The following is a 13,051-nucleotide window of genomic DNA, read 5'->3' on the forward strand; positions in this document are numbered from 1 at the left end:
CTCTCTCTCTCTCTCTCTCTCTCTCTCTCTCTCTCTCTCTCTCTCACTCACTCACCCTTCTGGCTCTCAGTCCTCCTCGTCCCCCAGCCTGCAGAGTTTTCCGTCCTGTGTCGGGATAACATCGTAAGTAAGGACCACCTGACGGCAGGACTAAATGGAAGCAGCGGAGGAAACTCTCACTTACCGAGATGACACCTTACTTCACAGGAAGCTGCCCCCAAAGGACAAACATAAGGACAAGAAGGACAGTAAGGGCCATGCCATCGAGACAGAAAGCGAGGAGTCCAACTATGTGGACCTAGACATGAAACCCGACGGCGCAAAAACAGTGAAAGTGACTTTCACTGGCGAGGAGAACCAGCTGCCTGTTATCAAGTGCGACAGTTCAAAGCAGTGGGAGCACGACGAGGAGGGTATAATCATTTCTGAAGATTTCGTGGAGGAGCAGTTAGAGGACGAGCGGGCCACCTTCCCCGGGCCCGTTTCGGGTGAGCCTCTTTTGGAAACTCTGACCAAACTTCCCAACACCGATCGGGAGTCGGAAAATGAGAAACAGCGCCAGGCCGAGCACGACTGCAGTGAACATGTGTGGAGTGAGAGTGATGAGCTCCAGTACACGGATATGTATCTAAACAGCAAGACGGAGTCGGATGATGGTGCCAGCGCGATGATGTCCGACTACTGCGGCTCCGACACCGTGGAGGACGAGTCCCACTATATCACAACGCACGAAATCCAGCTGACCGAGCTTGACCACGACGTAGATTACGACCTGGGGCGAGGGACCTGTTGGGATTTTGAAGACGACAACTTGGTTTTTTCCTTTGTGGATTACGCGTCTTTCGAGAGCGACGAAACGCAGGAGGGGGCTTTGATACTGAAACGCAGGGGCCAGGCGAAAGTGCAGTCTAATCTTGGTGGAGAAGTTGTCAGCACCGAGCAGGAGGATAGTGATCTTTGCGACTCGGACAAATGCGCCAGCTCAGATGAAAGCCTGTGCAAAAACCACAGCGGAGACGCTAATAAAGGGAAAATTCATGTATCAATAAAAACATCCTCCAGGGCGGTGAACAAGCCAGTCAGTACCTCTGACAACAGCACGCGTGGGAACACAAAACACTTTGGAGACGGGAGCCACTTCTCTTTTGTGAGCTCTGGCGCCAGAGTGGGGCCCTTTACCGACAGAGCCCAATATTTCATCCCCGCTCCAGGCCGTCAGCACCTTGCATCCAAACTGAGACGGAAAGATATTAATGAGTATTCCAGCGGAGCGTCCAGCTCCATCAGTGAGCTGGACGATGCCGACAAAGAGGTGCGTAATTTAACCGCAAAGTCTTTCCGGAGCTTGGCATGTCCATACTTCGATGCCATTAATCTTAGCACCTCTAGTGAGTCCTCGATGTCGGAATATGGGCTGAATAACTGGTCGGCTTATGTGGACTTGAAATATGGAAACATATCGCGGGGAAGGCAGCGAAGCGTAATTGAGACTTCGAGCACAACTTTGGAAATGAATAACACTGTGGACAGTAAGAGGCATGGTAAGTCTATTACCGGTATGAAAGCTCCACAAACCAAAATGTACGCACTGAACAAGAGAACAACTTCTCAACAATCATCCTCATCTAGCAAAAAGATCGAACTTAACAATCAGGATCAGCCAGAACAGCGTGGAGTCACGCTGAATTTCCGGTGTAATGTTGAAGCGCCTGAAGGCGCCAGACGTCCAAAATGCTCCAAGAAAGCACGATCCAATGAGCATACTGGGACTGTGTTGGCCCGGTCAGGGTGTGAGATGCAATATCTTCAAGATGGCACGGAGGGTACACACAAAAGAGCAGTTTTTGCATCAAGTCTATTGAAAAATGTGATTTCCAAAAAGATGCAGTTTGAACAGGAGCGCAAAATGGAGAGGGGTGAAATTTGTGACGCATTACCAGCACTCTCCCCGAGTTTTCAATTTAAAGAGCACGACGGAATGAAAGACGGGGGTCAAGGAAGAGGCTTACAAAGACAGACATCAGAATCGGGCTCAGGTTTTACTGTTAGTTCTGCTGAGGATCTATGCCTGGAAGGCAGCAGACCCAGCTCCTGTGAGCCTGCAGAGGAGCAGAAAAGCAACAAAGCAACAGATGATTCAGAAAAGGGGAAACACAAGCCTCCAAAAGCTTCACTCAGCCACAGTCAAAGCAGTGCATTTAATTCACTGAAAGAAGATGAGCCAGAACCCATAAAGGAGGCCGAACCCACATCTTTAACCGACACACAGACCATAACAAAGGGATTAGACACCAGCAGCATGCTGACAAAATTGCTGTTTGTCCCAAGCTGCCAGCTTCTTTCAAAAGAGAAGGATTGTACAGATGGCTTGGCAATCAGTGCACCTGTCGCAGGTGCACCTGCTGGCCCACAGAAATGTGAAAAAGAGTTAAAAACAGGCAACAATGGAAACATAGGCAAAGAAGAAAACGAGAAAGGGGGGAAAACCCCTGGGATAAAAATATGCCTGAGGAGTGTGAAGGAAAATAAAGGCTGTACACTGAATATCGCCAACCTGTTAACCCCTAAAATACGTTTGAACACTGTGAACACATTCAGGGCAGCAGGTGATGCCAAATGCCATGTGTTGTCTGCTTCAGATAAAATCCCAAACTTTACTGTTAGAGACATAAGAGACACCAAATGCAAGTTTCAAACACCAATATATCAAGTCAGAGATGTCCGCAAATTGGTAAAAAGTTCATATCGCTTTGTTTCATTGGATAATAGTGAGGGTAAATGTTCCACAGCAGCTGGAAAACTTGAGGTCACAAAGGCGCCGGTTAAGAATGTACTACCATCTCCTATTGTGATTAAGTGTCACTCTGTAAAAACAAATGTTAAACAACAGACAGCTGAGGCAGGCATCTCATCTGAAACATCTCAAACTGAAAATACACCATCACATTGCACAGCCAGTAGGGTGCCACTCGTTGCATCAAAGCAGCTACACCCTGACCAGTCAGATATTCAGCCAAATATTCAAACCAAACTGACAAAACAGAGGCAGGAAAAATTTGCATGTGAGACGTCTGAGAGGAGAAATGAGCCCAAAGTACCAAAACAGGCTGCATTAGAGAAGCTTAAAGCTGCAGTCAAAACAATGGAGCAGCTTTATGTGTTTGATAGAAACGAATGGAAGCGCAAAAGTCAAGCTCCACAACCAATCACAGACAGCCATGTGTTATCGCTTATTGCCAGTGAGGAGCAGGGAGCGGAGGAACTGGAGACAACAAACACTAACAGGGTTCCTCAGTCACAGGACGCTAAAGCAGCTCTGAATATCATACATGTTCCATATAACGATGACACGTTTAAAACACAATCACAGCAGAAAACGTTTAGTAACAAACGTGTGCTTCATTTTGGCAACAAGGCACGTGTCAGCATTAGCTCAGTTAGTGATCCTATTTCACAAAGCTCCGCGCTGCAAACATCATCGACTATGAAAAGCTCCAGGACACCGGTGGCTCCACTGTCGGTGAAAATAGAGCCCCCGAAAGACGGCCAGGTGGAGCAGGGAAAGGTCAAAATCATTCCCACTAATCCTACTGTCGCACAGGCCTGCTCAGACTCTGAGAACTATTTAACCATACCGGGGTATACGAATGAAATCAAACTCCTGAATCCAGATCCCGTTTCCAGGGAGGTGAGTTCAAATGTTAGCCAAATCAAAACAGGTGACAGGAAGACACCTGAGCAGAAAAGCTCTCCGTTAATGATGGAGTACCCAGCTTCAAGCATCTATCATCAAACACAGCAGCAGGTGTTGTGTTTCTCTCCATCTGTCCCGACTGTGTCCCCTATACCGTCTATTGGAGAGGCCGTAACACAGCGCAAGATGCTTTTGGACCCCACTACTGGACATTATTACCTGGTGAACACTCCTATACAGGCCACCACAAAGAGACTATTTGACCCTGAGACAGGCCAGTATGTGGACGTGCCCATGTCCCGTTCTCCTGTGGCACCTGTCACCCCTGTCACCCCTGTGCCACTCTCATTGTCCCCCATGGCCCTGAGCCCAGGAGCGTACGCCCCCACCTACATGATCTACCCAGGCTTCATCCCCTCGCCCACTCTGCCAGCCCAGGCGGTGTTGTGTCAGTCGCCGTGTCACTCTGCGGAGGCAGGTGGAGAAAAGGTAAAATACGCCAGAAGTCCTAAGCCGGACACGAATGCAACAGGCGCAGAGAGTGCGTATTACAGTGCAACAGGTGAGGCAATACAAGGGCCACTGCAGCTTCCTGTTAGTTTGGGACATGTGACCTCCAGAGGAGGTGCAGCGAGCTCTGACAGGAAGCCAGTTATCAGCATCACAACGCAACAAGGTCCAAGAATCATCGCGCCACCTTCCTTCGACGGCACAACAATGAGCTTTGTAGTGGAGCATCGGTGACCATAGAAACATCTCATCATACATGTAAGTCAGCACCTATTCACATGTCCCCTCTACTCTGAATGTAAATGTCTTTTCATTTATTTACTATTGGAATACATTTGATCGAAAAATATCTAAAGACAATAGTTTTGAAATGTTGCATAAAGTTCAGTGTCAACTTTACTGAATCCATTAAAACCGTAAAGTTAAATTGCCTAGTTCTGTAAAGTACAGAAGGCCCGGAGAAAGTACTGAGTACATCAAAGTTGAAATGTTACTCTGTTTAAATATTTCTTCATGTAATGCTGCTGTATGTTTACTTTTATGGAAAACTACCAAAAACTTTTTAAAAAGCAGCCTCATTTGAAGACATCTCTGAATTAGTTGTGTAACCAGGAAGGTTCAGATGCGGCAGCCTGACTGTATTTCACTATTCATACTTAGCAAACCTATCCATCTTTCAAGAAAACCTTAATGAAACATCCTCCAGTCTGTGCCACAGCAGCATACAGGTAGCACTTATTTATATTCTTTCTTGTTCTTATTTATTTTATTCCTATTTAATAAGCATTGCTAGAGGGAGCCTAATATCACAACTGCTTCTCTGTAACTGTTGTGCATATGACAAATAAGGTTTTGAGTTGAACTGAAATAGGAACATTTCGGAATCAAAATAAATTCTTGTACAACCTTAACTCAACAGTCACCTACTAGTTTTTTCAGAGCTTTCATCTGCTTCTCACTGAACATCAGCAGAAAGTGAACCTCGAGCAGAAAATATTTTGTCAATCTAAAATAATCAAGTTAAATGCTATTTTAAGGAATAGAGAAAACAGCCACTGTCTAAGGTTAAAAAATAGAAAAACAGAATAAAAAAAACAAAATGTATCAATTGTCGTGAAGGTAAAACAAGGCCGCTTCTTTTGATTTCTCAAAAAATAGAATTTTTTTAGATCACAGGGACATACTCATGAGCTCAAAAAGCGACTCAGTTACAGTCATGAGTCGATAATCGTAATTAGTCACTTTCCACTCCTAAAAATAAATGATCCATGCCCTAAATTGGCAGTGAGATTATAGAGTTTGGCAGGGGCGGAGCCTGACGTTGTAAACATTGGGAGCTCAGCCAAAAACAAGGGGGGGGTCTGAGGGCATGCTCCCCCCGGGTAGATTTTTTTTCCCACTGAGATAAAATAATGCCCAAAAAATCTGTGTTTATCATTTGGGAAACACATGATAGTAATAATCATCCTTGAGAGCCTTCATCCTATTTTGTATCTAATTTTTCAGTAACTGTCGTCATCATCCTGGATGACAAATTTTCACTCCTGCCACTTAAAAAGAGGCAAAAACTATTGCTATTTTTATGTTACGTAACTTACATAGGTAGGGGAGGAATTTGGCGTAAACAGCATGACTAATCTTAAAACTAATCTTTTTTTGTCACACTATGCTGGAGTAAAGTTCACAGAATAAATGTTTAGCTAACAAATCTGCTAAATTCGCATCAAAATTCCATAATGATCTGTGCAGCTCAAATTGCAAATAAAGGATCCCATGTACTTAATTACATTAGATTTGTTAGGGAATAGCATAGTAGCAGCAGCAGTAGTAGTAGTGGTAGCAGAGAACAACCCCACTTTACAATGTTAGGGGGACATAGATGGCAATATTTCTCCAGTAATACCACTTTTGCTCCATTTATTTGCTGGTCCAGTCAGAGAGACTGAAGGGAAATTACACAAAATGTAAGGTATTTTAACATGCCCCTTCCTCTCCTCCCCTGGAGTTTAGTATTTTGAGGTTGCTGATGCTGAACCATATGCTCTCATTGTACAGCAGTGCAACACTCACATTGTCATTGAGTAAAGTTCCTGATTTACGGCATGAGTTTTTTTCTCACTTTTGGGTTGTAAATGTTGCTAAAGCCGCAGTCCATGTTGGCTGCTTCAGCAGTGGCATGTCAGTGTTAATAGACATGCAGTAGCTTCATGACAGGTAACCTGACTCCACTGGCCATGCTGGGTTTTTCAGCCTCGGCCCGGAGCAAGTCGGTTGAGTTCCATTTTCTCTGCATTACACATCGTCGGGCTATTTTGATAGTGTGCGAGACGAGTTTGTTTACATGGTTTATTCTCAGGGTTGGAAAGTGTCACAGGAAAGCATTCCAGTCAGTGAAACCATACAACCAGTTATTCTTATTCACTCACTGTCAGAAATGCTTAAATTACTCAGATTACATTACAGTTCATTAATGTGTGTGTTTGTTGTTCGTGACAATTGATGAAAGCTTCCCCCTGGCTGAATGAGTTGGAACAATCCATCTTGCATTATTATACTAACAAGGTACAAAAGAATAAGCTAAATATGTAGCTTAAAAGTTCAGTTCACATAAATAATGACAAACAAATGTTTCCAATGACCCTCATCTAGCAGACGGTTTCAGTTTTTTTGAAGGTTTTTTAAAACACAACAGTAGTAGTTGACAGTTTACAAGTTATTGCTGTCAATAGATTTATTTTGCATAATTCACGAGAAGCACAGCGATCTCTGTTGATTATTGAGTGGCCAGGAAATTGTTTCTCAAAAGACAAGCTGGAGTTTTTTTAATCCAATTCAACTGCAATTCAACTATACTTAAAATGTAGATATTAGCATAAGTATTAGTGTCAGAGATCTCAAAACCTCGGTAAATACAACCAAAAACGATGCGTGCACCGTGGTCACATCACAGACGTGTCAAGCTCATGTTGTCAGTCTAAGCTGTACTCTTTCAGGGTTAGTTTAACATCCATCAGCTTCAGCTTGACCTTTAGCTGCACTGTGTCAACCAGACAGGGGTTAGCAGGTAATGCGTAGCACATTTACATATATCACATTTTCAAAGCTTGCTTCAGTATTTCAGTCTAATGCAGTTTTCACTTGTTTATAATATATTACTACTACACCATATAATGCACATTTGATGTATATAAATGTACAACTGAAAACTCAAAATCTCTTTTTCAACTTGTTTAGCTGTCAAAAGTAGACTAAATAAATGAAATGCTAACATTATGTTTAAATATCCATTCACACTTATTTAACATTTAGTATTCCACCACAGTGTCTGTGTGTAATCTCCAGTTCCAGGTCAAACTCAAAAGGCCTTTGTCACAGCCAACATTTCGACTTGTCATAGGAGGAAAAGCACACGTGTATCGAGTGACAGTAATTAGGTGTCCTGCATGCATAGTGCAACTGAAAAACCAATGTGAAGTAAAAACCATTATGAATCTTATAAATTACACCTGTGGTTTTCTCTGTATGACATGAGTTAATATTAAAATATGCACCATTATCAAATACATCTACTTTACATACAAAATGAAAACACGTGACATTATTTTAGAGACAATGAGAAGGAAAATAGATTGAAATATAAGTGCAGTGGAGACAATGAATCAATCAAATGGACCAAAGTCCCCAAATCATAAAAAAGTATTTTATTTAGAGGTTAGCTCCATGTCTGCAGTGTGAAGTGTTGATAATGTTGTTTTGCTATTGTCTCACTCTAGGCAGTACTAGTTGACTGCTTAAGGCAGCAACAAAGTCTTCTGTGTTTATTTAAACAAACAAATTAGATTTGAAAATAAGAATAATGTGCTCAGTTCTCCTGGCTCTGAATTTGCTATCCAGTAGACATTTTTGGGAAGGTCTGACAGGAGACAACTTCAATAATCCATCCAGTTGGAGATAAAGGCATAAATTAGGCCCGAATTACAGAAAGAAAGAAAGAAAGAAAGAAATGCAAAAATATAGAAATACATTTAAAAACACATGTAATTCCCTTTTTAGTCACACTGTTGAATGCTGTAGCCCAAAAAAACTTAGAATTAATTCTAGTTTCTCATACACTCATATAGACACTTACAACTAGTCACAGTCCATTCTCAGCGAATGTGTCAGAGCAATAATACAACTGCATGAGCATGAGGGATACATGTCAGCTGGGTGCGTGGCAGGCAGGGGCCTTGCATGGGGTTGAGTAGGGGTGTGAAGAGGAACACAGGGTGTGTGTGTCTGTGTGTGTGTGTGTGTGTGTGTGTGTGTGTGTGTGTGTGTGTGTAACGGGTGGTGGTGGAGGAGGTGTGTGCTGCAGAGAGACACGGGGGCATGGCTCAGATAGTGATGCAGGAGGAAAAGGTCAGGCAATGTAAAGTATTTGTTGTGCTGATGCAGAGGACAGCTGCTCGGAGAGATCAGATGCTGCTGCAGCTCCAGCTTGGAAGTGAGTCTGCAGGGCTGAGATGGGGTCAACTTTTTATAGCCCCCTCCCCCTCTGCTTTTTCCTAAACGGGGAGAAGGAGGTGGAGAGCGCTGCTGACCTCCAGCACTCCTACATAAACAAATTGAGTAATGTGCCCTCTGCAGTGATTCGGCTGAATCTGGTCAGCTGGTTCAGAACCAGGAACTACAGGCAGAGAAGTCTTAAGGCTTAATGTCTTAAGACAACAACTTCTATCATAAACTTGACTAATACAAAATAATTCTTTCTCCTCAATTATCTCACCTTATTTTCATAGCCTCCATCAGAGTTTAACTCCCATTCTATGTCTTCTTTTCCATCACTCTAGACATCTCCACTGAAGAATGTGCCTTCAATCATCCCAAGTGCAGTTTTCTACCCTCCCAACTGATCTACTCCCCAAGACAAACTTCCACCAACAACCAACCATTTGTATCCCCATTCTGTTGTGTTGTTTATCCTTGCAGCAGACCTTACTGTAATATGTATGCATTGCAGCACTTTGTAGGGTAAACGCATTAAGCCACATCCTCTGGCTGATGTTCTGCCATGTTGCTATATGAATCTGCTTTGTAATACTTTCCATTCAGCTGCTGTCTTGAACTTTTAAAATGCTGGTTGGGCCCTGCAACATGTCTATTCAAAAGGAAACAAGGCAGGTCTTCTATTACAGTTCAGTGTTATTGGCCAAGCCACAATTGTATTATCAAGAATCTAATGTTACCATGTCTTTAACTTTGTAATTTTTGATTGGCAAAAAACACATCTTTCTTTTATAAATGAAAAGTTGACCTCTTAAGCAATAAATCACAACCTTGGTGAATCCAATACACAATCCGTAATGTCAGCAAACTTGATAGTATTGTGTAACTGACATCACCGAGTCAGTTTGCTGACATTATCTCTCCAGTTGTGCTGCTGAAACACTTTAGAATGTCACAGATAAAAGTTTCAATAGGTTTACCGCAAACAAAATAAAATTGCTGCCAGTTTATCCCAATGAGGTACTACAACCAAAACATCCCTTTAATCCCCAGAAGTATTTTCCGCATAATCCGCATTGTCAAGAGGCATCGTAAAAATCTAATTTCCCATAGATTGTATTTCCTGCATACAAAGCTGCAAAGCTTGGGAAATGCACAGGACTGCACGGAGTTGTGGCAAAAAGGTTGACTGTGCTTGCTGTGGAGGCAACCAAAGAACCCGCCTGTGGGGAAGGAGGCCACAAACTGAAAAAGTTTGTGGCCTCAGGAGGACTGGAGCTTCTGTGGTCACAAATGCATAAACTGTGTGGGAGGAGTTTGAGGAGGCCATGAGAATGACTTTTGATAAGCCTCAAAGAGATTGTGCCAAATTGTCAGATGACTCTAGAGGGCGAGGCAGGGCTTAGCTCAGGCTGTTTTCAGCATGGGATTAGAAATGATGACCCAGACTAACAATATTGTTGGACAGTTGAAGGAACCCTTTGAGGAACTCCCTAACTCCCTAACATCCTCCATAAAGGACGTGTAGCTGGAAAGCTCGGCGAAAGCCTTGTCCATTTCACTAGCGAAGGTCACTGAGATAGTCAAAAAGCTCCCCAGTAGCAAGGCGCCGGGGGTGGATGATATTGGCACTGAGACACAGAAGGTTCTGGTTATTGTGAGGCTGACTTGATCAACATGCCTCCTCAATATCATGTGAGGATCAGGGCCTGTGGACTGGCAGACCAGGATGGTGGTTCCCATTTTTTAAAAAAGGAGACTGCAGGATGTGTTCCAACGATTAGGCTATCACAATGCTCAAACATCCTGGGAAAACTTATACCAGGGCACTGGAAAGATGGCTCCAACTTATTGTCAAACCTCCAGGAGGAACAATGCTGAATCCATCCTATTGTGAAACATTGGACCTGCTCTTTACCCTTGCAAAAATATGGGGGGGGGTCAAGGGAGTTTGCCCATCTAATCTGCTTGTGGCCACTGTTGATCAAAAGTTACACAGTCTTGTTTTAATTTACACAATGAGACAATTACTCACGGTGAATACAACCTTCAATATGTTACACTGTTTTCTGAGGACAGGGACCATTTGTCTGCACTGAATTATTAAAATGCAGATTAAGGGGTAGTGTTGAATCACCCCAAATTCAGCCAGATGATTAAAATAAATTAAAATTATTGTATTTCAAAATAACATGTTTTTAAAGATGTCCCAAGTAAATGGTAAATATATGATATTGCTATGTATCATATCACTATTCTCCAACACTAATGTTCCACATTCACAATAACATTTCCATCTTTTTTAGGATGTTCTACTTGATGTATGTGTAACCTCTGTGCTATGACTCACAACATGCTGCTAATACCTGCACAACTGATATGCTGTATAAAGTAGTGTATGTTTATATTTTAATAGCACGCTCCTTGTGTGTTAGAGTGAGAAAAAAAAGAAAAACACACTAAGTGTGCGGCTCACATGAAGTGGAGCTGGGACTATGGTTTAACTGTGTACTGAAATCAGTATTTCCTAAGTAGTGTTGGGCCTAAATGAGTCAGATCCAGCTGAGAAATTTACAGGATAACTTCCTCTGTGTTGGTTTATTTGACACTTTTGTGTGTAATGAGATGGGAGTTAGTGCGTGTGCATCTGAATGTGTCCGTGTTCATGGCAGTGAGTTATGTACGGCATTTCAGTATTCTGTTAGCGTACAACAAGGAGTCGTGTTACTTCAGACTGTAGACGGCAGCGTACAGACTCCATGTGTTAGGTGTGTCGCCACACTTTACACACAGCAATGTTTCTCTTTTTTAACCCCCTTGACCTCTTAGTTTATATGTGTATGAATTTGAGTTTTCATTAAAGGGACATATCAACTAATGACATCCATACGATTGCTTTCTGTGGAGAGACGTTCTGAGGTCATGTTTTGATCTGTTTTGTTTCCTTTTGAATAAATACAGTGGGGTCATCATAGGTCATTATGCTATACTTGACTCAGTTATACCAGCATCCCATGCAGAACTAAATGTAGATTGCTATTTTTTAGCATGTTTCAAATCCAAACACACATTAAAGGTATTTGGAGCTGCTGGTCAGTCTATGTACCTTAATTCTGTAAAATAAATGTTATTAAGCCTCTGTGACAACAGACTTTATATACATTGCTCTATGAGTTGACTTCATTTCAAGTGATATAAATTCATGTAGTAATTTGAAAGACTTGTTGCTGACTGTGCAGTAGATTGGACATGGTTTGCTCTTTAGAGCAAGTTGACGTTAGAACATTTAATGCATTTGAGGTGAAATTTAACTTAAATTTGTACATTTAATTCAAAAAAATTATTAATGATAAACTATAATATTCTTTTAATAATTATAATGTTTAAACACGTGTCCCTGAGGCAGTTGAGTGCAATGCAAACTGTTATTTATTTATAAATTGTGAATCAGAAGTTTTGCCAAGTATCCAAAAGAAAAATAAACAGGTACTATGAACAAGTTAGAATTGAGAGATATGTTTTTTTACTTCCTACCAGAGAGTTTTAAAAGTATGTTTTTGATCAGCATAATAAATAAAGACCTATAGATAAATAAGATCATTTGTAAGCTCCAGTAAACCAACTTTTCTAATGTTGTCATAAACATAAAACTCTAAAAACAAAAAAACTTTTCTCCCACATGAATTTCACTAGTTTCTTGTAAGACCTTTATCTGTGAATAATAATGTACTTCATGCACTTGGATTGTCACTCTTTTGTCACCACACTGACAGCAACAAATGACTGTAAACATCAGTAATAGCAGGAGTACTATATGGACTTGTTAATTGTAAAATGAAACATTGTACATTTTTTCGGATGAATTTTTCCCAAATTTGCACTGTAACATTGAATGATATGTTTTATTTAAAACATTCTTCCACATGTCCCTCATCAAACCTGCTGACTTTGAGGTTAAATGTTTGAAACTGATTGTATCAAAGCTTGCTTTTGTATGAGGAAAGAGGGTAAACGGAAAGTGAGATGGTCTGAGATATGTGTATTTATGAATGTTCAAAGAAAAAGGGCACATGTTTGAATGAAATGCCTTAATGGCTGTACTGTCATACATATTGCATGCCTGATGTCAACTGTGACTGCCCTAGAAAAAGACAGAGGTCAGGATGACAGCGGAGAGATGCCTTGAAAGGAGAAGTGAGTTCTACGTTTGCACTTATGAGCTTGAATGTAATAAAATGATGAATGAGTGTAATGTAGACTGTAAAGCCTTCATATGTTCGCAATAAATTCAAAATCAAGCTACTGAACATGTATGTGTCCATGCATTTAAATCACGTTAAGGTCTAGTTGTGTTTGTAT

General features: G+C 41.6%; 1 protein-coding gene across 1 annotated transcript; it reads left to right on the plus strand.

Moving 5' to 3' along the window:
- The first annotated feature begins 138 nt into the window (after positions 1-138).
- LOC116401228 (uncharacterized protein C4orf54 homolog) lies at positions 139-12,368 on the plus strand. Its single transcript, XM_031879538.1, has 2 exons — positions 139-4,462; positions 9,037-12,368. Exon 1 carries the CDS (start codon positions 155-157, stop codon positions 4,436-4,438), a length of 4,284 nt encoding a protein of 1,427 aa, XP_031735398.1. The 5' UTR covers positions 139-154; the 3' UTR covers positions 4,439-4,462; positions 9,037-12,368.
- The last annotated feature ends 683 nt before the right edge of the window (positions 12,369-13,051 follow it).

The sequence above is a fragment of the Anarrhichthys ocellatus genome, unplaced genomic scaffold, assembly GCF_004355925.1.
Source record: "Anarrhichthys ocellatus isolate YVR2014 unplaced genomic scaffold, GSC_Weel_1.0 scaffold286, whole genome shotgun sequence".
NCBI classification, from domain to species: Eukaryota; Metazoa; Chordata; class Actinopteri; order Perciformes; family Anarhichadidae; genus Anarrhichthys; species Anarrhichthys ocellatus.

What these genes read in the sequence shown, in the direction of transcription:
- LOC116401228 (XM_031879538.1), top strand. Translation starts at nt 155, where the DNA reads ATGGAAGCAGCGGAGGAAACTCTCACTTACCGAGATGACACCTTACTT.